At 45.6% G+C, this 24,967-nt stretch overlaps 1 protein-coding gene across 2 annotated transcripts in view; it reads left to right on the top strand.

The window, feature by feature from the left end:
- LOC129867628 (ras-related protein Rab-6B-like) overlaps positions 1-24,967 on the top strand; it is a 169,198-nt gene that overhangs the window by 88,934 nt on the left and 55,297 nt on the right. For both annotated transcript variants that reach the window (XM_055941150.1, XM_055941151.1), the window contains exon 2: positions 4,187-4,245. In XM_055941150.1, coding sequence (XP_055797125.1) covers positions 4,187-4,245 — 59 coding nt within the window. The remainder of the gene's footprint in view (positions 1-4,186; positions 4,246-24,967) is intronic.

Genomic DNA, 24,967 nt, shown 5'->3' with positions numbered 1-24,967 from the left:
GACATGTTTTCTCCCTATTGCTTACATCTACATGAGTGCCTTGGGAAGAGGGGCTTCTTCTAACCAGGGCCGAATTATACTGGCCCAAAAAGCATTAAGAAAGATCCCTTATTGGGACAGTGGTTGGGACACCACTGGGCTCTACACCACAGAGAGACAGTAGGGGCACCACAGGGAGACAGTAGGGGCACCACTGGGCTCTACACCACAGAGAGACAGTAGGGGCACCACAGGGAGACAGTAGGGGCACCACTGGGCTCTACACCACAGAGAGACAGTAGGGACACCACAGGGCTCTACACCACAGAGAGACAGTAGGGCACCACAGGGCTCTACACCACAGGGAGACAGTAGGGGCACCACTGGGCTCTACACCACAGAGAGACAGTAGGGGCACCACAGGGCTCTACACCACAGAGAGACAGTAGGGGCACCACTGGGCTCTACACCACAGAGAGACAGTAGGGGCACCACTGGACTCTACACCAAAAATAATAAAACCTCCCAGGAAAACTTTCAAGGAACCAGAATAAAATGTTCGCAGAACGTCCCTGGAACCAGAGTAAAATGTTCTAAGAACCTCCCTGGTACCAGAATAAAATGTTCTCAGAACCTCCCTGGTACCAGAATAAAATGTTCTCAGAACCTCCCTGGATCCACAGTAAAAGGTTCTCAGAACCTCCCTGGAATCAGAGTAAAATGTTCTCAGAACCTCCTTGGAACCAGAGTAAAATGTTCTCAGAACCTCCCTGGAACCAGAGTAAAATGTTCTCAGAACCTCCCTGGAACCAGAGTAAAATGTTCTCAGAACCTCCCTGGAACCAGAGTAAAATGTTCTCAGAACCTCCCTGGAACCAGAGTAAAATGTTCTCAGAACCTCCCTGGAACCAGAGTAAAATATTCTCAGAACCTCCCTGGTACCAGAGTAAAACATTCTCAGAACCTCCCTGGTACCAGAGTAAAATGTTCTCAGATCCTCCCTGCAACCTAAAAATAGAAGCTTCCCAGAACAGGCAAAACTTTCACTTCTGTTCTCAGAACGTTTACATTTTGTTCTTCAGTTTAACCGATCAGGAAATGTATAGCTTCATTCCCACAACTTCCAATGAACCAAATGTGCTAGCTAGGTTTCTACCAGGCCCTATGAGCCCTATTCATTCAAATCCATTTCACTGTAAAATCAAGACAGTCTTATGTCTTTGGGGAAATTAGCATTTAAATGACTTGTGGACGAGAGCTTTCCTTGTCATGCCTCGTCAACTAGAGCAGAACCAGGCTTTTCCCTCTCTGATTACATATGAGCCACCACCAAAGCCCCAGACTGTGTGTGTTAACCAGCAGGTGGTTTACCTGTGTATGGGTCTGTGTGTCTTTGCACAGGCAACGCACTGTTGAGGATGTGTCATTTCCTCAAGTACTTTCAACGACCCTGGACCATAGCTGACCTTCGGGTAGCGTGTTGAGTGGGTACTGGAGTACTGAATGGGGAATTTGGATAGCGAGGCAGCCTACTGGGAACACGTTGGCTGAATCAACGGGTAGCGTGTTGAGTGGGTACTGGAGTACTGAATGGGGAATTTGGATAGCGAGGCAGCCTACTGGGAACACGTTGGCTGAATCAACGGGTAGCGTGTTGAGTGGGTACTGGAGTACTGAATGGGGAATTTGGATAGCGAGGCAGCCTACTGGGAACACGTTGGCTGAATCAACGGGTAGCGTGTTGAGTGGGTACTGGAGTACTGAATGGGGAATTTGGATAGCGAGGCAGCCTACTGGGAACACGTTGGCTGAATCAACGGGTAGCGTGTTGAGTGGGTACTGGAGTACTGAATGGGGAATTTGGATAGCGAGGCAGCCTACTGGGAACACGTTGGCTGAATCAACGGGTAGCGTGTTGAGTGGGTACTGGAGTACTGAATGGGGAATTTGGATAGCGAGGCAGCCTACTGGGAACACGTTGGCTGAATCAACGGGTAGCGTGTTGAGTGGGTACTGGAGTACTGAATGGGGAATTTGGATAGCGAGGCAGCCTACTGGGAACACGTTGGCTGAATCAACGGGTAGCGTGTTGAGTGGGTACTGGAGTACTGAATGGGGAATTTGGATAGCGAGGCAGCCTACTGGGAACACGTTGGCTGAATCAACGGGTAGCGTGTTGAGTGGGTACTGGAGTACTGAATGGGGAATTTGGATAGCGAGGCAGCCTACTGGGAACACGTTGGCTGAATCAACGGGTAGCGTGTTGAGTGGGTACTGGAGTACTGAATGGGGAATTTGGATAGCGAGGCAGCCTACTGGGAACACGTTGGCTGAATCAACGGGTAGCGTGTTGAGTGGGTACTGGAGTACTGAATGGGGAATTTGGATAGCGAGGCAGCCTACTGGGAACACGTTGGCTGAATCAACGGGTAGCGTGTTGAGTGGGTACTGGAGTACTGAATGGGGAATTTGGACAGCGAGGCAGCCTACTGGGAACACGTTGGCTGAATCAACGGGTAGCGTGTTGAGTGGGTACTGGAGTACTGAATGGGGAATTTGGATAGCGAGGCAGCCTACTGGGAACACGTTGGCTGAATCAACGTTGTTTCTATGTAATTTCAACGAAACTATTGACATCTGTGCCCAGTGGGAGGTGGCCTAGCGAGTAACCTAGCGGGTGGCCTAGCGGGTGGCCTAGCGAGTAACCTAGTGAGTAACCTAGCGGGTGGCCTAGAGAGTAGCCTAGTGAGTAACCTAGCGGGTGGCCTAGCGAGTAACCTAGTGAGTAACCTAGCGGGTGGCCTAGAGAGTAGCCTAGTGAGTAACCTAGCGGGTGGCCTAGCGAGTAACCTAGTGAGTAACCTAGCGGGTGGCCTAGCGAGTAACCTAGTGACTAACCTAGCGAGGGGCCTAGCGGATGGCCTAGCGAGTAGCCTAGCGAGTAGCCTAGTGAGTAACCTAGCGGGTGGCCTAGCGAGTAACCTAGTGAGTAACCTAGCGGGTGGCCTAGCGAGTAACCTAGCGGATGGCCTAGCGGGGGGCCTAGCGGATGGCCTAGCGAGTAGCCTAGCGAGTAGCCTAGCGGATGGCCTAGCGAGTAGCCTAGCGAGTAGCCTAGCAAGTAGCCTAGCGGTTAAGACTGTTCTAATCCTTTCAAATCTGTCGATGTGCCCTTGAACTAATTGTTCCTGTAAGTTGCTCTGGACAAGAGTGTCTGCTAAATGACTCAAATGACACATGAAAAGCCTGAGAAGAGAACGAGTTAGACTTTGGTTGCAAATTGCACCATTTCAGAGGGTTATTTTGAGGCACATTCTAGCTCCGCACTGGGTCTGATAACATTTCTCATTTCCTATCTGGCCTTGAGAACATCTACAGGAAATATTACAGACATCACCCTATATTGCCAACATATGAAAAAGCTTTATTGTGGAAAATGCTAAGATTTTTTGTTGTATGAAATAAATAAGTCCTCAGGCTAAAGAGCCTTCATCAGGGAGTTTGTTATTCGTCTAGTTTCTTCTGTTAGACAGTGCATCTCACCTAAAGTCATTATTTATTTACTGTTTTAGCACAAACAGCTGGACTGTCACTCTCTCTGTTCCAAAACACATCTAACACCACATCTCTCTCTCTCCCTCTTCCTCTTTTCCTCTCCCTCTCTTCCTCTCCCTCTCCCTCTCTCTCTCTCTCTCTTCCTCTTCCTCTCCCTCTCCCTCTCTCTCTTCCTCTCCCTCTCTCCCTCTCCCTCTCCCTCTCCCTCTCCCTCTCCCTCTCTCTCTTCCTCTCCCTCTCTCTCTTCCTCTCCCTCTCCCTCTCCCTCTCCCTCTCCCTCTCCCTCTCCCTCTCTCTTCCTCTCCCTCTCTCTCTCCCTCTCCCTCTCTCTCTTCCTCTCCCTCTTCCTCTCCCTCTCCCTCTTCCTCTCCCTCTTCCTCTCTCTACCTCTCCCTACCTCTCCCTCTTCTTCTCTCTAACTCTCCTTCTATCTCTTTTCCTCTCCCTCTCTCTCTTCCTCTCCCTACCCCCCCCCCCCCTCCCTATCTCTGTTCCTCTCCCTATCTCGGTTCCTCTCCCTATCTCTCTACCTCTCCCTCTTCTTCTGTCTACCTCTCCCTCTTCTTCTCTCTACCTCTCCCTCTTCTTCTCTCTACCTCTCCCTCTTCTTCTCTCTACCTCTCCCTCTTTCGATCTTTGTTTTTTCTTATAGTTGGGAAGACGTCTCTGATCACGAGGTTCATGTATGACAGCTTTGACAACACATATCAGGTAGGTATCAGAGGCACCACACTACCACACTGCCGTCAGGCAGTCACTGACACGCCACATTTTGTATCGGTCACTCACTCCACCAATCACAGCAGTGAATAGACAGAACTGACCCATCCCCCTACCACACCCCCAGATTCAAACACAGCTGTGCAGTACATTGATTCACTAAGCAGCTGATTCTATGGTTGCTCTGTAAGAATGAGCTGATTGTTTTCTCAGTTTGGTGTCAAGGGAGCAGCTTCTAGGTTATCAGATGTAAACAACATGAGGTAGTATACTGTGAGGTAGTATACTGTGAGGTAGTATACTGTGACGTAGTGTACTGTGAGGTAGTATACTGTGAGGTAGTATACTGTGAGGTAGTATACTGTGAGGTAGTATATTGTGAGGTAGTATATTGTGAGGTAGTATATTGTGAGGTAGTATATCGTGAGGTAGTATACTGTGAGGTAGTATACTGTGAGGTAGTATATTGGATGAGGTGGATGTTAGTGTTTGTCCCTACTGTGAGGTAGTATATTGTGAGGTAGTATATTGTGAGGTAGTATATTGTGAGGTAGTATACTGTGAGGTAGTATATCGTGAGGTAGTATGCTGTGAGGTAGTATGCTGTGAGGTAGTATGCTGTGAGGTAGTATATTGTGAGGTAGTATATTGTGAGGTAGTATATCGTGAGGTAGTATACTGTGAGGTAGTATACTGTGAGGTAGTATACTGTGAGGTAGTATACTGTGATGTAGTATATTGTGAAGTAGTATATTGTGACTATACTGTGAGGTAATATACTGTTAGCTAGTATATTGGATGAGGTGGATGTTAGTGTTTGTCCCTACTGTGAGGTAGTATAATGTGAGGTAGTATATTGTGAGGTAGTATACTGTGAGGTAGTATACTGTGAGGTAGTATACTGTGAGGTAGTATATTGTGAGGTAGTATACTGTGAGGTAGTATATTGTGTATTGTGAGGTAATAAACTGTGAGGTGGATGTTAGTGTTTGTCCCTACTATACTGTGAGGTATTATATTGTGAGGTAATAAACTGTGAGGTGGATGTTAGTGTTTGTCCCTACTTACTATACTGTGAGGTAGTATACTGTGAGGTAGTATATTGTGAGGTAGTATATTGGATTAGGTGGATGTTAGTGTTTGTCCCTACTGTGAGGTATTATACTGTGAGGTAATATATTGTGAGGTAGTATACTGTGAGGTAGTATACTGTGAGGTAGTATACTGTGAGGTAGTATAATGTGAGGTAGTATATTGTGAGGTAGTATACTGTGAGGTAGTATACTGTGAGGTAGTATACTGTGAGGTAGTATATTGTGAGGTAGTATACTGTGAGGTAGTATATCGTGAGGTAGTATACTGTGAGGTAGTACACTGTGAGGTAGTATACTGTAAGGTAGTATACTGTGAGGTAGTATACTGTGAGGTAGTATACTGTGAGGTAATATACTGTGAGGTAGTATATTGGCTGAGGTGGATGTTAGTGTTTGTCCCTACTGTGAGGTAATATACTGTGAGGTAGTATATTGTGAGGTAGTATACTGTGAGGTTGTATACTGTGAGGTAATATACTGTGAGGTAGTATATTGTGAAGTAGTATATTGTGACTATACTGTGAGGTAATATATTGTGAGGTAGTATATTGTGAGGTAATATACTGTGAGGTAGTATATTGTGAAGTTGTATATTGTGACTATACTGTGAGGTAATATACTGTGAGGTAGTATACTGTGAAGTAGTATATTGTGACTATACTGTGAGGTAGTATACTGTGAGGTAGTATACTGTGAGGTAGTATACTGTGAGGTAGTATATTGTGACTATACTGTGAGGTAATATACTGTGAGGTAGTATACTGTGAGGTAATATACTGTGAGGTAGTATACTGTGAGGTAATAAACTGTGAGGTGGATGTTAGTGTTTGTCCCTACTGTGTGCATAGTAGACATAGGTTTTTACTGTATACATTACCCCACTCAGCATTTTAATTTGACCATGGAGGGGAGGGAAAAGTCTGTTAATGCTACTGCATCTATACTGCAACGATACGACTGGTATGACTGATATGAAGTGTGTGTGTGTGTGTGTGTGTGTGTGTGTGTGTGTGTGTGTGTGTGTGTGTGTGTGTGTGTGTGTGTGTGTGTGTGTGTGTGTGTGTGTGTGTGTGTGTGTGTGTGTGTGTGTGTGTGTGTGTGTGTGTGTGAGAGAGCAGTATGAGAGCCTCTGTGTGGACTGGCTCAGCCACTGAGGGCTTTAATGACATGGTGTTCAAAGAGACAGCTCTGAAACATCAACAGTGACAGACCTCAGAAGATTCACACTCTTTCCCTCATTACCACATCTCCTGAAGGAGGGCGGCAGGTAGCCTTAGAGGTTAACCGTTTTGGGGGCTGAAAGGTAACTGAAAGTTCGCTGGTTCAAATCCCTGAGTCGAATAGGGTGAAACGTCTGTCAATGTTCCCTTGAGTAAAGCACTTAACTCTAATTGCTCCTGTAAATTCACTCTGGATGAGAGTGTCTGCTAGAAAGTAACAAAAAAATGTCAAATTTAAAAGAGATCTTAAAATCAACCAGCCAGTCTCCATTCCTAGATGTTCAGTTTAAATACAGTGCTAACGCTGTAATGAGATTTAGTTGGTCTATTATGAGAACATGCTTTGTGGTAGCTCTCACAATGGACACTGTAATACCCTTCTATTGCTGGATTCAATGGCGCCGGAGGGGATGGCCGCCATTTTACAGGCTCCTAAACCAACCGTGCTATTTTGTTTATTTTTTCCCCCGCATTAATTGTAACTTATTTTGTACCAAATGTATCTTATGACCGAAAAGAGCTTCTGGATATCAGAAGAGTAATTACTCACCTCAAACTGAACAAACATTTTTTTTCTTTAATGAGTCCGACGCCAAGGATATACTGCTTCTCCGAGACCAGGCCCAAATCCCTGTCATTCGCGTGAAGGAAAGACGGAAATACAACGGCTGGAGGTCGGGGTACCTTGTGAGAATCCGTCGGTGAGTGGGGTAACCCTCCTCTACCATCCGTTCTATTGGCTAACGTGCGATCACTGGAGAATAAACTGGATGATCTCCGTTGGAGATTATCCTACCAACGGGACATTAAAAACAGTAATATCTTATGTTTCACCGAGTCGTGGCTGAACTACAACACGTATAATATACAGGTTTTCTGTGCATCGGCAGAACAGAACAGCTATGTCTGGTAAGACGAGGGGTGGGTGTCTTTTTGTCAATAACAGCTGGTGCGCAATGTCTAATATTAAAGAAGTCTCAAGGTATTGCTCGCCTGAGGTAGAGTACCTCATGATAAGCTGTAGACCACACTATCTACTGAGAGAGTTCTCATCTCTGTTATTCGTAGCCGTCTATGTATCACCACAAACCGATGCTGGCACTAAGACCTCTCTCAACTAACTCTATAAGGCCATAAGCAAACAAGAAAATGCTCATCCAGTAGCAGCACTCCTAGTGGCCGGGGTTTTTAATGCAGGGAAACTTAAATCCGTTGTACCTCATTTCTACCAGCATACTTTCAATGATCGGCTATGAAAAGCCAACTGACATTTACTCCTGAGGTTCTGACTTGTTGCACCCTCGACAACTACTGTGATTATTATTATTTGACCATGCTGGTCATTTATGAACATTTGAACATCTTGGCCATGTTCTGTTATAATCTCCACCCAGCCTAGCCATAAAAGGCACAGCCAGAAGAGGACTGGCCACCCCTCATTACCTTGGTTCCTCTCTAGGTTTTTTCCTAGGTTTTGGCCTTTCTAGGGAGTTTTTCCTAGCCACCGTGCTTCTACACCTGCATTGCTTGCTGTTTGTGGTTTTAGGCTTGGTTTCTGTACAGCACTTTGAGATATCAGCTGATATCAGCTGATGTAAATACCAGGCTATCACCAGATACCAGATACCAGATATCAGGCTATACGTATAAATACATTTGATTTGATGTCACATGTGCAACCAGAGGAAAAACAACTCTAGACCACCTTTACTCCACACACAGAGATGTGTACAAAGCTCTCCCTCGCCCTCCATTTTGCAGTGGTCAAATGACACGGATGCTACGCTACAGGACTGTTTTGCTAGCACAGACTGGAATATGTTCCAGGATTCATCCAATGGCATTGAGGAGTATACCTCCTCAGTCACCGGCTTCATCAATAAGTGCATCGACGACGCCATCCCCGCAGTGACCGTACATATACATATTCCAATCAGAATCCATGGATTACAGGCAACATCCGCACCGAGCTAAAGGCTAAAGCTGCCGCTTTCAAGGATCGGGACACTAATCCGTACGCTGATAAGAAATCCCACTAAGCACTCAGAGGAACCATCAAACTGGCAAAGCTTCAATGCATGACTAAGATTGAATCGTACTACACCGGCTCTGACGCTCGTCGGATGTGGCAAAGCTTGCAAACTATTACTGATTACAAAGGGAAACCCAGCCACGAGGTGCCCAGTGACGCGAGCCTCCCAGACGAGCTAAATGCCTTTTATGCTCGCTTCGAGGCAGTCAACACTGAAGCAGGCATGAGAGGAACAGCTGTTCTGGACGACTGTGTGATCATGCTCTCCGTAGCTAATGTGAGCAAGACCTTTAAACAGGTCAACATTCACAAGGCCGCAGGGCCAGATGGATTACCAGGACGTGTACTCAGAGCATGCGCTGACCAACTGGCAAGTGTCTTCATTGACATTTTCAACCGAGTCTGTAATGCCTACATGTTTTCAAGCAGACCACCATAGTCCCTGTGCCCAAGGAAGTGAAGGTAAGCTGCCTAAATGACTAACGACCCGTAGCACTCACGTCGGTAGCCATGAATTGCTTTGAAAGGCTGGTCATGGTTCACATCAACACCATCATCCCGGAAACCCTAGACCCGCTCCAATTCGCATACCGCCCCAACAGATCCACAGATGACGCAATCTCAATCGCACTCCACACTGCCCTTTTCCACCTGGACAAAAGGAACACCTATGTGAGAATGCTGTACATTGACTACAGCTCAGCGTTCAACACCATAGTTCCCAAAAAGCTCATCACTAAGCTAAGGACCCTGAGACTAAACACCTCCCTCGAAAACTGGATCCTTGCCTTCCTGACGGGCCGTCCCCAGGTGGTAAGGGTAGGCAACAACACATCTGCCACGCTGATCCGCAACACGGGGGCCCCTCAGGGGTGCGTGCTTAGTCCCCTCCTGTACTCCCTGTTCACCCATGACTGTGTGACCAAGCACGACTCCAACACCATCATTTAGTTTGCCTGATCACTGACAACGCTGAGACAGGACAACAACCTCTCCCTTAACGTGAGCAAGACAAAGGAGCTGATCGTGGACTACAGGAAAAGGCGGGCTGAACAGGCCCCCATTAACATCGATGGGGCTGTAGTGGAGCGGTCGAGTGTTTCAAGTTCCTTGGTGTCCACATCACCAACAAACTATTATTGTCCAAACACACCAAGACATTCGTTAACTTCTCTGGGATAGTTGGGACGCTAGCACCCCCAACCCCCCCCTCACTGATTAGCATCGCGTCACAATGAAAAGGAAAATCTAAATATCATAAAATCACAAGTCCAAGACACCAAATGAAAGATACAGATCTTGTGAATAAAGCCACCATTTCAGATTTTTAAAATGTTTTACAGGGAAGACAAAATATGTAAATCTATTAGCTAACCACGTTAGCAAAAGACACATTTTTCTTTGTCCACCATTTTTTCTCTCCACCAGTAGCTATCACCAATTCGGCCAAATAAAGATATTGATAGCCACTAACCAAGAAAAAACCTCATCAGATGACAGTCTGATAACATATTTATTGTATAGGATAGGTTTTGTTAGAAAAATTTGCATATTTCAGGTATAAATCATAGTTTACAATTGCACCCACCATCACAACTCGACTAGAATAAATACAGAGAGCAACGTGTATTATTTAATTACTAATCATAAAACATTTCTTAAAAATACACAGCTCACAGCAATGGAAAGACACAGATCTTGTGAATTCAGACAATATTTCAGATGTTCTAAGTGTTTTACAGTGAAAACACAATAAATCATTATATTAGCATACCACATGTGCAAACGTTACCCGAGCATTGATTCAAGCCAAAGAGAGCGATAATGTAATCATCGCCAAAATATATTAATTTTTTCACTAACCTTCTCAGAATTCTTCCGATGACACTCCTGTAACATCATATTACAACATACATATAGAGTTTGTTCGAAAATGTGCATATTTAGCCACAAAAAAACGTGGTTATACAATAACAATACTAGCAAAACTAGCCTGAAAATGTTGGGCGCCATATTTGACAGTGATCTTGTCTCATGAATAACTATTCATAAACTTGACTAAAAAAATATAAGTTGGACAGCTATCGAAAGACAAATTAGTTCTTAATGCAATCGCTGAATTACATTTCTAAAATTATCCTTACTGTGCAATACAGGGTTCGCCAAGCGAAGCTATACCAAAGAAAATGGCGGAATATGCGTTTAACATTTTTCGACAGAACAACGATTTATCATCTTAAATATTTCTTACTATGAGGTGATCTTCCATCAGAATCTTGGGCAATGTATCCTTTCTTGGGTCTAATCTTCTTTTGGTCGAAAGATGTCCTCTTGTCCGTCGAAATGCCCACTAACGTTCGACCGGGACCCCGAAACGGGCCCGGCGCTCCAAAGTGCATCACAAAGCAATGCCTCAAAATCGCACTAAATGGATATAAATTGCTATAAAACGGTTTAAATTAACTACCTTATGATGTTTTTAAGACCTATAGCGAGTAAAAACATGACCGGTGATATATTACTGGCTAAACAACAGCTTGGAAAGAAGCAGGTCCGACGTCCATCGTGCGTCAGGCGCAGGGAGCAAAATAACGGTACATCCGGTCTTTGGCCTTTTATACAGGCCCTGATTGCGCAATCTGTAATAGCTGTCGCTTTCCTCATCCTCAGATGAGGTGAGGAGAGAAGGATCTTCTGACCAAAATGCGGAGTCTGGGAAATATGCCATCTTTATTATTAATTACGATGGTCACGAAACAAAAACACTTTAACAAACTACAAAATAAGAAAACGACGTACAACGGAACCTGAACATAAACTTACATGGACGAACGTAAACTCACGAACAGGAACGGACATCAAAACGAACGAACAGCCAAACAGCTCCATATGTGAAAAAACATCGACAACACGATAGACATCACAGGAGACAATCACCCACAAACACACAGTGATAATGCCCTACCTAAATATGACTCTCAATTAGAGGAACGCCAAACACCTGCCTCCAATTGAGAGCCATACCAGGCAACCCTAAACCAACATAGAAACAGACAACATAGAATGCCCACCCAAACTCACGTCCTGACCAACTAACACACAAAACTAAACAGAAAACAGGTCAGGAACATGACATAACCCCCCCCTCAAGATGCGTACTCCGAACGCATCACCAAAAAGTCCAGGGGAGGGTCTGGGTGGGCATCTGACCACGGTGGTGGCTTAGGCTCCGGGCGTGGTTCCCACCCCACCATAATCAATCCCCGCTTCCGTAGCCTCCCCACAATGACCACCCTCCAAATAACCCCACCTAAATTTAGGGGCAACACCAGAATCAAGGACAGCTCTGGGACAAGGTAGCTCAGGACAGAGGGATAGCTTAGGAGAGAGAGGTAGCTCAAGATAAAGAGGTAGCTCAGGATAGAGGGGCAACTCCGGACTGAAGGGCAGCTCCGGACAGAGAGACAGCTCTGGACTGATAGGCAGTTCTGGGTATCTAGCCTTTTCAGGCTGAAGGGCAGCTCATGGCTGGCTGACGGCTCTCGACGCTCATGGCAGGCTGACGGCTCTCGACGCTCATGGCAGGCTGACGGCTCTCGACGCTCATGGCAGGCTGACGGCTCTCGACGCTCATGGCAGGCTGACGGCTCACGACGCTCATGGCAGGCTGACGGCTCACGACGCTCATGGCGCTCTGACGGCTCTGGCTGCTCATGGCGCTCTGACGGCTCTGGCTGCTCATGGCTCTCTGACGGCTCTGGCTGCTCATGGCTCACTGGCGGCTCTGGCTGCTCATGGCTCGCTGGCGGCTCTGGCAGATCCTGTCTGGTTGGCGGCTCTGGCAGATCCTGTCTGGTTGGCGGCTCTGGCAGATCCTGTCTGGTTGGCGGCTCTGGCAGATCCTGTCTGGTTGGCGGCTCTGGCAGATCCTGTCTGGCTGACGGCTCTAGCGGCTCCTGTCTGGCTGATGGCTCTAGCGGCTCCTGTCTGGCTGACGGCTCTGTAGGCTCATGGCAGACGGGCGGCTTTGCAGGCTCATGGCAGACGGGCGGCTTTGCAGGCTCCTGGCAGACGGATGGCTCAGATGGCGCTGGGGAGACGGATGGCTCAGATGGCGCTGGGGAGACGGATGGCTCAGATGGCGCTGGGGAGACGGATGGCTCAGATGGCGCTGGTGAGACGGATGGCTCTGGCCGGATATGGCGCACTGTAGACCTGGTGCGTGGTGCCGGAACTGGAGGCACCGTGCTAATGATAAGCACCTTCCTACTAGTGCGGGGAGCAGGGACAGGGCACACTGTATCCTCAAAGCCTACTCTACCCCTGATGCGTGGTACCGGCACTGGTGACGCCGGGCTGAGGACAAGCACATCAGGATTAGTAGGGGGAGAATATATAGTGTGTACAGGGCTCTGGAGACGCACTGGTAGCTTAGTGCGTGGGGCCGGAACTGGAGGCACCGGGCTAGATGCACGCACTACAGGGAGAGTGCGTGGAGGAGGAACAGGGCTCTGGAAATGCACTGGTAGCCTAGTGCGTAATATAGGCACTGTAGGTACTAGGCTGGGGCGGGGAGGTGGCACCGGAAATACCGGACCGTGCAGGCGTACTGGCTCTCTTGAGCATTGAGCCTGCCCAACCTTACCTGGTTGAATGCTCCCGGTCGCCCTGCCAGTGCGGCGAGGTGGAATAGCCCGCACTGGGCTATGCAGGCGAACCGGGGAAAACATGCGTAAGGCAGGTGCCATGTATGCCGGCCCGAGGAGACGCACTGGAGACCAGACGCGTTGAGCCGGCCTCATGACACCTGGCTCAATGCCCAATCTAGCCCTACCAGTGCGGGGAGGTGGAATAACCCGCACTGGGCTATGCACACGTACAGGAGACACCGTGCGCTCTACTGCGTAACACGGTCTCTGCCCGTACTCCCGCTCTCCACGGTTAGCCTGGGAAGTGGGCGCAGGTCTCCTACCTGCCCTTGGCCCACAACCCCTTAGCCCCCCCCCAAGAAATTTTTGGGAATTACTCACGGGCTTTTCGGGCTTCCGTGCAAGACGCGTCCCCTCATAACTCCGGTTCTTCACTCCAGTAGCCTCTGCTCTCCTCAGTGCCTCCACCTGTTCCCATGGGAGGCGATCCCTTCCAGCCAGGATCTCCTCCCATGTGTAGCAACCTTTACCGTCCAATACATCGTCCCAAGTCCATTCCTCCTTCTTGCGCTGTCCCTTACTCCGTTTAAACCGCTGCTTGGCTCTGGATTGGTGGGTGGTTCTGTAATAGCTGTCGCTTTCCTCATCCTCAGATGAGGTGAGGAGAGAAGGATCTTCTGACCAAAATGCGGAGTCTGGGAAATATGCCATCTTTATTATTAATTACGATGGTCACGAAACAAAAACACTTTAACAAACTACAAAATAAGAAAACGACGTACAACGGAACCTGAACATAAACTTACATGGACAAACGTAAACTCACGAACAGGAACGGACATCAAAACGAACGAACAGCCAAACAGCTCCATATGTGAAAAAACATCGACAACACGATAGACATCACAGGAGACAATCACCCACAAACACACAGTGATAATGCCCTACCTAAATATGACTCTCAATTAGAGGAACGCCAAACACCTGCCTCCAATTGAGAGCCATACCAGGCAACCCTAAACCAACATAGAAACAGACAACATAGAATGCCCACCCAAACTCACGTCCTGACCAACTAACACACAAAACTAAACAGAAAACAGGTCAGGAACATGACACAATCGACTCCATTCAATTTGTCACCACTTACTGACATCTAGAGGAAGGCGTGGGCAGTGTTTGTATCCTCATAGCATTTACAGGGACATTAAAACTGACCTGGGACCAGAGGCCAAGATTTCTGAAATCTCACTCCATATCAGGAAAAGTGCTGTAGAATGAGTTCTGTTCCACTCAGAGACATAATTCAAACGGCTATAGAAACTAGAGAGTGTTTTCTATCCAATAATAACAATAATATGCATATTGTACGAGCAAGAATTGAGTACTAGGCAGTTTAATTTGGAGACCAATTTTCCCTAAGTCGAAACAGCACCCCCTATATCCCAGAGAGGTTAAGAGGGCACAACAACACATTTTCCCCCTCAGGAGACTGTAAAGATTTGTCATGGGTCCCCAGATCCTCAAAGTTAAACAGCTGCACCATCGAGAGCATCCTGACCGGTTGTATCACTGCCTGGTATGGCAACTGCTCGGCATCTGACCATAAGGCGCTACAGATGGCAGTACATACAGCCCAATACATCACTGGGGATAAGCTTCCTGCCATCCAGGACCTATATACTAAGCAGTGTCAGAGGAAGGCCCAAAAAATTGTCAAAGACTCCAGTCACCCAAGTCATAGACTGTTCTCTCTGCTTCTGCACGGCAAGCGGAACCAGAGTGCCAAGTCTAGGTCAAAAAAGGCTCCTTAACAGCTTCTACCCCCAAGCCATAAGACTGCTGAAAAATTAATCAAATGGCCACCAAGACTTTTTACACTGTACTCTAGCAAGTCAACTGAACTCTAGCAAGTCAACTGAACTCTAGCAAGTCAACTGAACTCTAGCAAGTCAACTGAACTCTAGCAAGTCAACTGAACTCTGAATTCTCACAAAAATAATGAGAATAAAAGAAAGAGGGAGAGAGAGAGAGGAAGTTTCCTCCACCATCTTCTCCTCTCATCAGTCCCCTCTTCATCATCACACTGGATGTGCGTCCCTAGCCCCCAGACAGACTCAGGCAGATTCAGACAGGCATCTGCGTAATTGTCTCCACATGCTTTATGACATCTAATATCTGTCCACTGCCTGCTGCTCTTTAATAACAGCCTGTCTGTGAGGAAAATGAAAATGAGATGGTAATTTATGTTTGATACAAAACCCTTCGTTTCTCCCCACTTAACCCTGGGGTCCAGGAATCAGCCAGCTTCTTCATGCCCTCCCTCCCTCGATACAGCATCACATCAGTCAAAGACAGAGAGTGTGTGTGTGTGTGTGTGTGTGTGTGTGTGTGTGTGTGTGTGTGTGTGTGTGTGTGTGTGTGTGTGTGTGTGTGTGTGTGTGTGTGTGTGTGTGTGTGTGTGTGTGTGTGTCCACACAGCCTTTGTATATCTTCTCTCGTCAGAGCCTCACAACCAGAGCCAGCCCTTTGTTCCAATTCAGATTGTCGATTACTGGCTGGGTTATTATCGGTGCTGTAGCTTTGTAGACAGGGTTATTATGGGTGATGTAGCTTTGTAGACAGGGTTATTACAGGTGATGTAGCTTTGTAGACAGGGTTATTACAGGTGATGTAGCTTTGTAGTCAGGGTTATTATCGGTGCTGTAGCCTGCGCTTTGTAGACAGGGTTGTTATAGATGCCGTAGCTTTGTAGACAAGGTTATTATAGGTGATGTAGCTTTGTAGACAGGGTTATTATGGGTGATGTAGCTTTGTAGTCAGGGTTATTATGGGTGATGTAGCTTTGTAGACAGGGTTATTATCGGTGCTGTAGCTTTGTAGACAGGGTTATTATCGGTGCTGTAGCTTTGTAGACAGGGTTATTATCGGTGCTGTAGCTTTGTAGACAGGGTTATTATCGGTGCTGTAGCCTGCGCTTTGTAGACAGGGTAATTATTGGTGCTGTAGCTTTGTAGACAGGGTTATTATCGGTGCTGTAGCTTTGTAGACAGGGTTATTATCGGTGCTGTAGCTTTGTAGACAGGGTTATTATCGGTGCTGTAGCTTTGTAGACAGGGTTATTACAGGTGATGTAGCTTTGTAGACAGGGTTATTATTGGTGCTGTAGCTTTGTAGACAGGGTTATTACAGGTGATGTAGCTTTGTAGACAGGGTTATTATTGGTGCTGTAGCTTTGTAGACAGGGTTATTACAGGTGATGTAGCTTTGTAGACAGGGTTATTATTGGTGCTGTAGCTTTGTAGACAGGGTTATTATCGGTGCTGTAGCTTTGTAGACAGGGTTATTATCGGTGCTGTAGCTTTGTAGACAGGGTTATTATAGGTTAGGTATTATAGTTATATTATATATTGTAGGTATTATAGCTTTATAGTCAGTAGTTAGGAGAGGGTCTGGTATATAGACAGTAGTTAGGAGAGGGTCTGGTATATAGACAGTAGTTAGGAGAGGGTCTGGTATACAGACAGTAGTTAGGAGAGGGTCTGGTATACAGACAGTAGTTAGGAGAGGGTCTGGTATATAGACAGTAGTTAGGAGAGGGTCTGGTATACAGACAGTAGTTAGGAGAGGGTCTGGTATATAGACAGTAGTTAGGAGAGGGTCTGGTATATAGACAGTAGTTAGGAGAGTGGAGAGGGTCTGGTATATAGACAGTAGTTAGGAGAGTGGAGAGGGTCTGGTATACAGACAGTAGTTAGGAGAGGGTCTGGTATACAGACAGTAGTTAGGAGAGTGGAGAGGGTCTGGTATATAGACAGTAGTTAGGAGAGGGTCTGGTATACAGACAGTAGTTAGGAGAGTGGAGAGGATCTGGTATATAGACAGTAGTTAGGAGAGGGTCTGGTATATAGACAGTAGTTAGGAGAGTGGAGAGGGTCTGTTATATAGACAGTAGTTAGGAGAGGGTCTGGTATATAGACAGTAGTTAGGAGAGGGTCTGGTATACAGACAGTAGTTAGGAGAGGGTCTGGTATATAGACAGTAGTTAGGAGAGGGTCTGGTATATAGACAGTAGTTAGGAGAGGGTCTGGTATACAGACAGTAGTTAGGAGAGGGTCTGGTATACAGACAGTAGTTAGGAGAGGGTCTGGTATACAGACAGTAGTTAGGAGAGGGTCTGGTATACAGACAGTAGTTAGGAGAGGGTCTGGTATACAGACAGTAGTTAGGAGAGGGTCTGGTATATAGACAGTAGTTAGGAGAGGGTCTGGTATACAGACAGTAGTTAGGAGAGGGTCTGGTATATAGACAGTAGTTAGGAGAGGGTCTGGTATACAGACAGTAGTTAGGAGAGGGTCTGGTATACAGACAGTAGTTAGGAGAGGGTCTGGTATATAGACAGTAGTTAGGAGAGGGTCTGGTATACAGACAGTAGTTAGGAGAGTGTCTGGTATACAGACAGTAGTTAGGAGAGGGTCTGGTATACAGACAGTAGTTAGGACAGGGTCTGGTATACAGACAGTAGTTAGGAGAGTGGAGAGGGTCTGGTATATAGACAGTAGTTAGGAGAGGGTCTGGTATACAGACAGTAGTTAGGAGAGGGTCTGGTATACAGACAGTAGTTAGGAGAGTGTCTGGTATACAGACAGTAGTTAGGAGAGGGTCTGGTATATAGACAGTAGTTAGGAGAGGGTCTGGTATACAGACAGTAGTTAGGAGATGTTCTGGTATACAGACAGTAGTTAGAAGAGTGGAGAGGGTCTGGTATATAGACAGTAGTTAGGAGAGGGTCTGGTATACAGACAGTAGTTAGGAGAGGGTCTGGTATACAGACAGTAGTTAGGAGAGTGTCTGGTATACAGACAGTAGTTAGGAGAGGGTCTGGTATACAGACAGTAGTTAGGACAGGGTCTGGTATACAGACAGTAGTTAGGAGAGTGGAGAGGGTCTGGTATATAGACAGTAGTTAGGAGAGGGTCTGGAATACAGACAGTAGTTAGGAGAGGGTCTGGTATACAGACAGTAGTTAGGAGAGGGTCTGGTATACAGACAGTAGTTAGGAGAGGGTCTGGTATATAGACAGTAGTTAGGAGAGGGTCTGGTATACAGACAGTAGTTAGGAGATGTTCTGGTATACAGACAGTAGTTAGAAGAGTGGAGAGGGTCTGGTATATAGACAGTAGTTAGGAGAGGGTCTGGTATACAGACAGTAGTTAGGAGAGGGTCTGGTATACAGACAGTAGTTAGAAGAGGGTCTGGTATATAGACAGTAGGAGAGCTGATGGAGATACCGTAGCTAAGGCAGTTGATTATACTAACAGATACCGTAGCTAAGGCAGTTGATTATACTAACAGATACGGTAGTTAAGGCAGTTGATTATACTAACAGATACCGTAGCTAAGGCAGTTGATTATACTAACAGATACCGTAGCTAAGGCAGTTGATTATACTAACAGATACCGTAGCTAAGGCAGTTGATTATACTAACAGATACCGTAGCTAAGGCAGTTGATTATACTAACAGATACCGTAGCTAAGGCAGTTGATTATACTAACAGATACCGTAGCTAAGGCAGTTGTTTATACTAACAGATACCGTAGCTAAGGCAGTTGATTATACTAACAGATACCGTAGCTAAGGCAGTTGATTATACTAACAGATACCGTAGCTAAGGCAGTTGATTATACTAACAGATACTGTAGCTAAGGCAGTTGATTATACTGACAGATACTGTAGCTAAGGCAGTTGATTGTACTAACAGATACTGTAACTAAGGCAGTTGATTATACTAACAGATACCGTAGCTAAGGCAGTTGATTATACTAACAGATACCGTAGCTAAGGCAGTTGATTATACTAACAGATACCGTAGCTAAGGCAGTTGATTATACTAACAGATACCGTAGCTAAGGCAGTTGACTATACTGACAGATACCGTAGCTAAGGCAGTTGATTATACTGACAGATACCGTAGCTAAGGCAGTTGATTATACTGACAGATACCGTAGCTAAGGCAGTTGATTATACTAACATATACTGTAGCTAAGGCAGTTGATTATACTGACAGATACCGTAGCTACGGCAGTTGATTATACTAACATATACTGTAGCTAAGGCAGTTGATTATACTAACATATACTGTAGCTAAGGCAGTTGATTATGCTGACAGATACCGTAGCTAAGGCAGTTGATTATACTGACATATACTGTAGCTAAGGCAGTTGATTATACTAACATATACTGTAGCTAAGGCAGTTGATTATACTGACAGATACCGTAGCTAAGGCAGTTGATTATACTAACATATACTGTAGCTAAGGCAGTTGATTATACTAACATATACTGTAGCTAAGGCAGTTGATTATGCTGACAGATACCGTAGCTAAGGCAGTTGATTATACTGACATATACTGTAGCTAAGGCAGTTGATTATACTGACAGATGCCGTAGCTAAGGCAGTTGATTATACTGACGGATACTGTAGCTAAGGCAGTTGATTATACTGACGGATACTGTAGCTAAGGCAGTTGATTATACTAACAGATACCGTAGCTAAGGCAGTTGATTATACTAACAGATACCGTAGCTAAGGCAGTTGATTATACTAACAGATACCGTAGCTAAGGCAGTTGATTATACTGACAGATACCGTAGCTAAGGCAGTTGATTATACTAACAGATACCGTAGCTAAGGCAGTTGATTATACTAACATATACTGTAGATAAGGCAGTTGATTATACTGACAGATACTGTAGCTAAGGCAGTTGATTATACTAACATATACTGTAGCTAAGGCAGTTGATTTTACTGACAGATACCGTAGCTAAGGCAGTTGATTATACTGACATATACTGTAGCTACGGCAGTTGATTATACTGACAGATACCGTAGCTAAGGCAGTTGATTATACTAACAGATACCGTAGCTAAGGCAGTTGATTATACTAACAGATACCGTAGCTAAGGCAGTTGATTATACTAACAGATACTGTAGCTAAGGCAGTTGATTATACTAACAGATACCGTAGCTAAGGCAGTTGATTATACTGACAGATACCGTAGCTAAGGTAGTTGATTATACTGACAGATACCGTAGCTAGGGCAGTTGATTATAACATATACCGTAGCTAAGGCAGTTGAATATACTGACAGATACCGTAGCTACGGCAGTTGATTATACTAACAGATACCGTAGCTAAGGCAGTTGATTATACTGACAGATACCGTAGCTAAGGCAGTTGATTATACTGACAGATACCGTAGCTAAGGCAGTTAATTATACTAACAGATAACGTAGCTAAGGCAGTTGATTATACTAACAGATACCGTAGCTAAGGCAGTTGATTATACTAACAGATACTGTAGCTAAGGCAGTTGATTATACTGACAGATACCGTAGCTAAGGCAGTTGATTATACTAACAGATACCGTAGCTAAGGCAGTTGATTATACTAACATATACTGTAGCTAAGGCAGTTGATTATACTAACAGATACCGTAGCTAAGGCAGTTGATTATACTAACAGATACCGTAGCTAAGGCAATTGATTATACTAACAGATACCGTAGCTAAGGCAGTTGATTATACTAACAGATACCGTAGCTAAGGCAGTTGATTATACTGACAGATACCGTAGCTAAGGCAGTTGATTATACTAACAGATACTGTAGCTAAGGCAGTTGATTATACTAACAGATACCGTAGCTAAGGCAGTTGATTATACTGACAGATACCGTAGCTAAGGCAGTTGATTATACTGACAGATACCGTAGCTAAGGCAGTTGATTATACTGACAGATACCGTAGCTAAGGCAGTTTATTATACTGACAGATACCGTAGCTAAGGCAGTTGATTATACTGACAGATACCGTAGCTAAGGCAGTTGATTATACTGACAGATACTGTAGCTAAGGCAGTTGATTATACTGACAGATACCGTAGCTAAGGCAGTTGATTATACTGACAGATACCGTAGCTAAGGCAGTTGATTATACTGACAGATACCGTAGCTAAGGCAGTTGATTATACTGACAGATACCGTAGCTAAGACAGTTGATTATACTAACAGATACTGTAGCTAAGGCAGTTGATTATACTAACAGATATCGTAGCTAAGGCAGTTGATTATATTAACAGATACTGTAGCTAAGGCAGTTGATTATACTAACAGATACCGTAGCTAAGGCAGTTGATTATACTGACAGATACCGTAGCTAAGGCAGTTGATTATACTAACAGATACCGTAGCTAAGGCAGTTGATTATACTGACAGATACCGTAGCTAAGGCAGTTGATTATACTGACAGATACCGTAGCTAAGGCAGTTGATTATACTGACAGATACTGTAGCTAAGGCAGTTGATTATACTAACAGATACTGTAGCTAAGGCAGTTGAAGTGCTGAGAGTTTGATTGGTGTAGTAGACAGGTAGCTGTTAGCTGCTTTTATTCGGTCTGCTTCGATAGATTACTCTAGAGGTAGCTTTTAGCTAAGGCTCTTGAAGTGCTCAGTCTGATTGATGCAGTCGCTAAACAAGGTCATCCTGGATACTAGGGCCATTAGACATGAATCGGAACAGAAACCTATTAGATAACAAGCTGGTCTACTGTATCTGTCTCTCTGCTTAGCTGTGAGTTATCATGGAAGGGTTCCCCCCAATAGGTCCATTGATCCTGTCTGCTGCAGGAGGCAGACAGTAAACACAACGACTGTTCCCTGTCCGGCAGACAACTTCTTCTCTGTATTTGCACCATTCAATTACAGTAAAATGTGTTGTGTTCTTACGTCTGTCACACCTCAACGTATCACTATTTAAAGACGTCCTCCAGCGATTTTTATTCTTTAATAGCTTTTACTGTTGACAAAGGGATACCGTATCCCGAGTGTAAATACGGTAAAGTACACATACTAAAGGCTATGTTTTCGGCTGGCACTAAGGAGGCACACGTTAGCTTGCAATGTCGTCACGTAAAAAACCCGGCACACTGGCCGTTTTCAGCCCCACCGACATGTTCGGCAATTTACCCGTCAGTCAGGTCTACTCTGAGGTGGGAAGGGGGGGGGGGTTGTTAGGGGTTGTTATTTGAGTTGTTAAAAAACAAGTGACAATTTCCTGCACCACAAAAAAAGCTGGTCTTAAAAGGTACACAGTTGATATTGTCATGGGTTTTGAGAGAGGAAGAGCAGCCTATCCAGCCATGGGTTTTGAGAGAGGAAGAGCAGCCTATCCAGTCATGGGTTTTGAGAGAGGAAGAGCAGCCTATCCAGCCATGGGTTTTGAGAGAGGAAGAGCAGCCTATCCAGCCATGGGTTTTGAGAGAGGAAGAGCAGCCTATCCAGCCATGGGTTTTGAGAGAGGAAGAGCAGCCTATCCAGTCATGGGCTTTGAGAGAGGAAGAGCAGCCTATCCAGTCATGGGCTTTGAGAGAGGAAGAGCAGCCTATCCAGCCATGGGTTTTGAGAGAGGAAGAGCAGCCTATCTAGTCATGGGCTTTGAGAGAGGAAGAGCAGCCTATCCAGTCATGGGCTTTGAGAGAGGAAGAGCAGCCTATCCAGTCATGGGCTTTGAGAGAGGAAGAGCAGCCTATCTAGTCATGGGTTTTGAGAGAGGAAGAGCAGCCTATCCAGTCATGGGCTTTGAGAGAGGAAGAGCAGCCTATCCAGCCATGGGTTTTGAGAGAGGAAGAGCAGCCTATCCAGTCATGGGTTTTGAGAGAGGAAGAGCAGCCTATCCAGCCATGGGTTTTGAGAGAGGAAGAGCAGCCTATCTAGTCATGGGTTTTGGGAGAGGAAGAGCAGCCTATCCAGCCATGGGTTTTGAGAGAGGAAGAGCAGCCTATCCAGCCATGACGAACAGTTCCCACGGAAGGAGAGATGTTCCTTTTGTGCCGGTGAATCTTGTATTTAGAAACATTAAAAAACGATTGGTTTCCAGCCTATTTAGTTTAATTTGATTAAATACCAAGAATTGCCTCCCCTTAATTAAGGCTGGTTTAGCAGAATCTCATAAGTGTTTCTTTTTATCCTAGCCATTAGCCAAGCAGCCTATGAACAAAGGGCTTTTTTAAATGGACTACTGAGGAATCCCCCCCCCCCCCCTCATGCTTTTTCATTATTCACAATTCACATATCTGCATACTTCCCTTCACTTGTTCAGTCGGCTATCCATCCCCGTTGCAAAGAGTACCCCTCTTCCAATTACCCACGACGCACCCCTCCAAACTATTCAGTCCTCCTATAATGCCATATCAACTGTGAGAATCTGCCTCGCACATAGTTTCAAATATGAAGTTTCATTGGTCGAACTGTATGTTACACATGGTATACACCATCCAATGAAATGCTTAGTTGTAGGTTCCGTTTGGACAATGCAACAACAATATGTCATAATAGAAGAGAGGAATGTGAACATAATGTAAATGGTAGTTGAATAGAATTAACATTCTGGCATATGTGTCACGCCCTCACCTTAGTTATCTTTGTTTTCTTTATTATTTTGGTTAGGTCAGGGTGTGACGAGGGTGGCATGTGTGTTTTCCTTTCTTGTCTAGGGGTTTTATATATCTATGGGGTTTTGGTATTGTATCGGGTTTATGTATGTCTAGGTGTGTGTAGTTAGTCTAGGCATTATGTAGGTCTATGGTGGCCTAGATTGGTTCCCAATCAGAGGCAGCTGTTGATTGTTGTCTCTGATTGGGGATCCTATTTAGGTTGCCATTTTCCAGTTTAGTTTGTGGGTTATTGTCTATGGTTAGTTGCCTGTGTCTGCACTTGTTTATATAAAGTGTCACGTTTGTTTAGTGTTTCTTCGTTAATAAATAGAAGAATGTATTCACATCACGCTGCGCCTTGGTCTCCTCCATTCAACGAACGTGACAATATGGGGGGGGGGGGGGCAGCGTAGCCTAGTGGTTAGAGAGGAGGGGCAGCGTAGCCTAGCGGTTAGAGTGGAGGGGCAGCGTAGCCTAGTGGTTAGAGTGGAGGGGCAGCGTAGCCTAGCGGTTAGAGTGGAGGGGCAGCGTAGCCTAGTGGTTAGAGTGGAGGGGCAGCGTAGCCTAGTGGTTAGAGTGGAGGGGCAGCGTAGCCTAGCGGTTAGAGTGGAGGGGCAGCATAGCCTAGTGGTTAGAGTGGAGGGGCAGCGTAGCCTAGTGGTTAGAGTGGAGGGGCAGCGTAGCATAGCGGTTAGAGTGGAGGGGCAGCGTAGTCTCGTGGTTAGAGTGGAGGGGCAGCGTAGCCTATTGATGCCAGGTTGTCTGACATAGCTACTGATGCCAGGTTGTCTGACATAGCTACTGATGCCAGGTTGTCTGACATAGCTACTGATGCCAGGTTGTCTGACATAGCTACTGATGCCAGGTTGTCTGACATAGCTACTGATGCCAGGTTGTCTGACATAGCTACTGATGCCAGGTTGTCTGACATAGCTATGTTGATGCCAGGTTGTCTGACATAGCTATATTGGTGCCAGGTTGTCTGACATAGCTATATTGATGCCAGGTTCTCTGACATAGCTACTGATGCCAGGTTGTCTGACATAGCTATATTGATGCCAGGTTCTCTGACATAGCTACTGATGCCAGGTTGTCTGACATAGCTATATTGATGCCAGGTTCTCTGACATAGCTACTGATGCCAGGTTGTCTGACATAGCTATATTGATGCCAGGTTGTCTGACAAGGCTACTGATGCCAGGTAGTCTGACATAGCTATATTG

This window comes from Salvelinus fontinalis, chromosome 12, assembly GCF_029448725.1.
Source record: "Salvelinus fontinalis isolate EN_2023a chromosome 12, ASM2944872v1, whole genome shotgun sequence".
Taxonomy (NCBI): Eukaryota; Metazoa; Chordata; class Actinopteri; order Salmoniformes; family Salmonidae; genus Salvelinus; species Salvelinus fontinalis.
The sequence above is the reverse complement of the archived record's forward strand: the minus strand, read 5'-3'. Positions and strand labels throughout refer to the sequence as shown.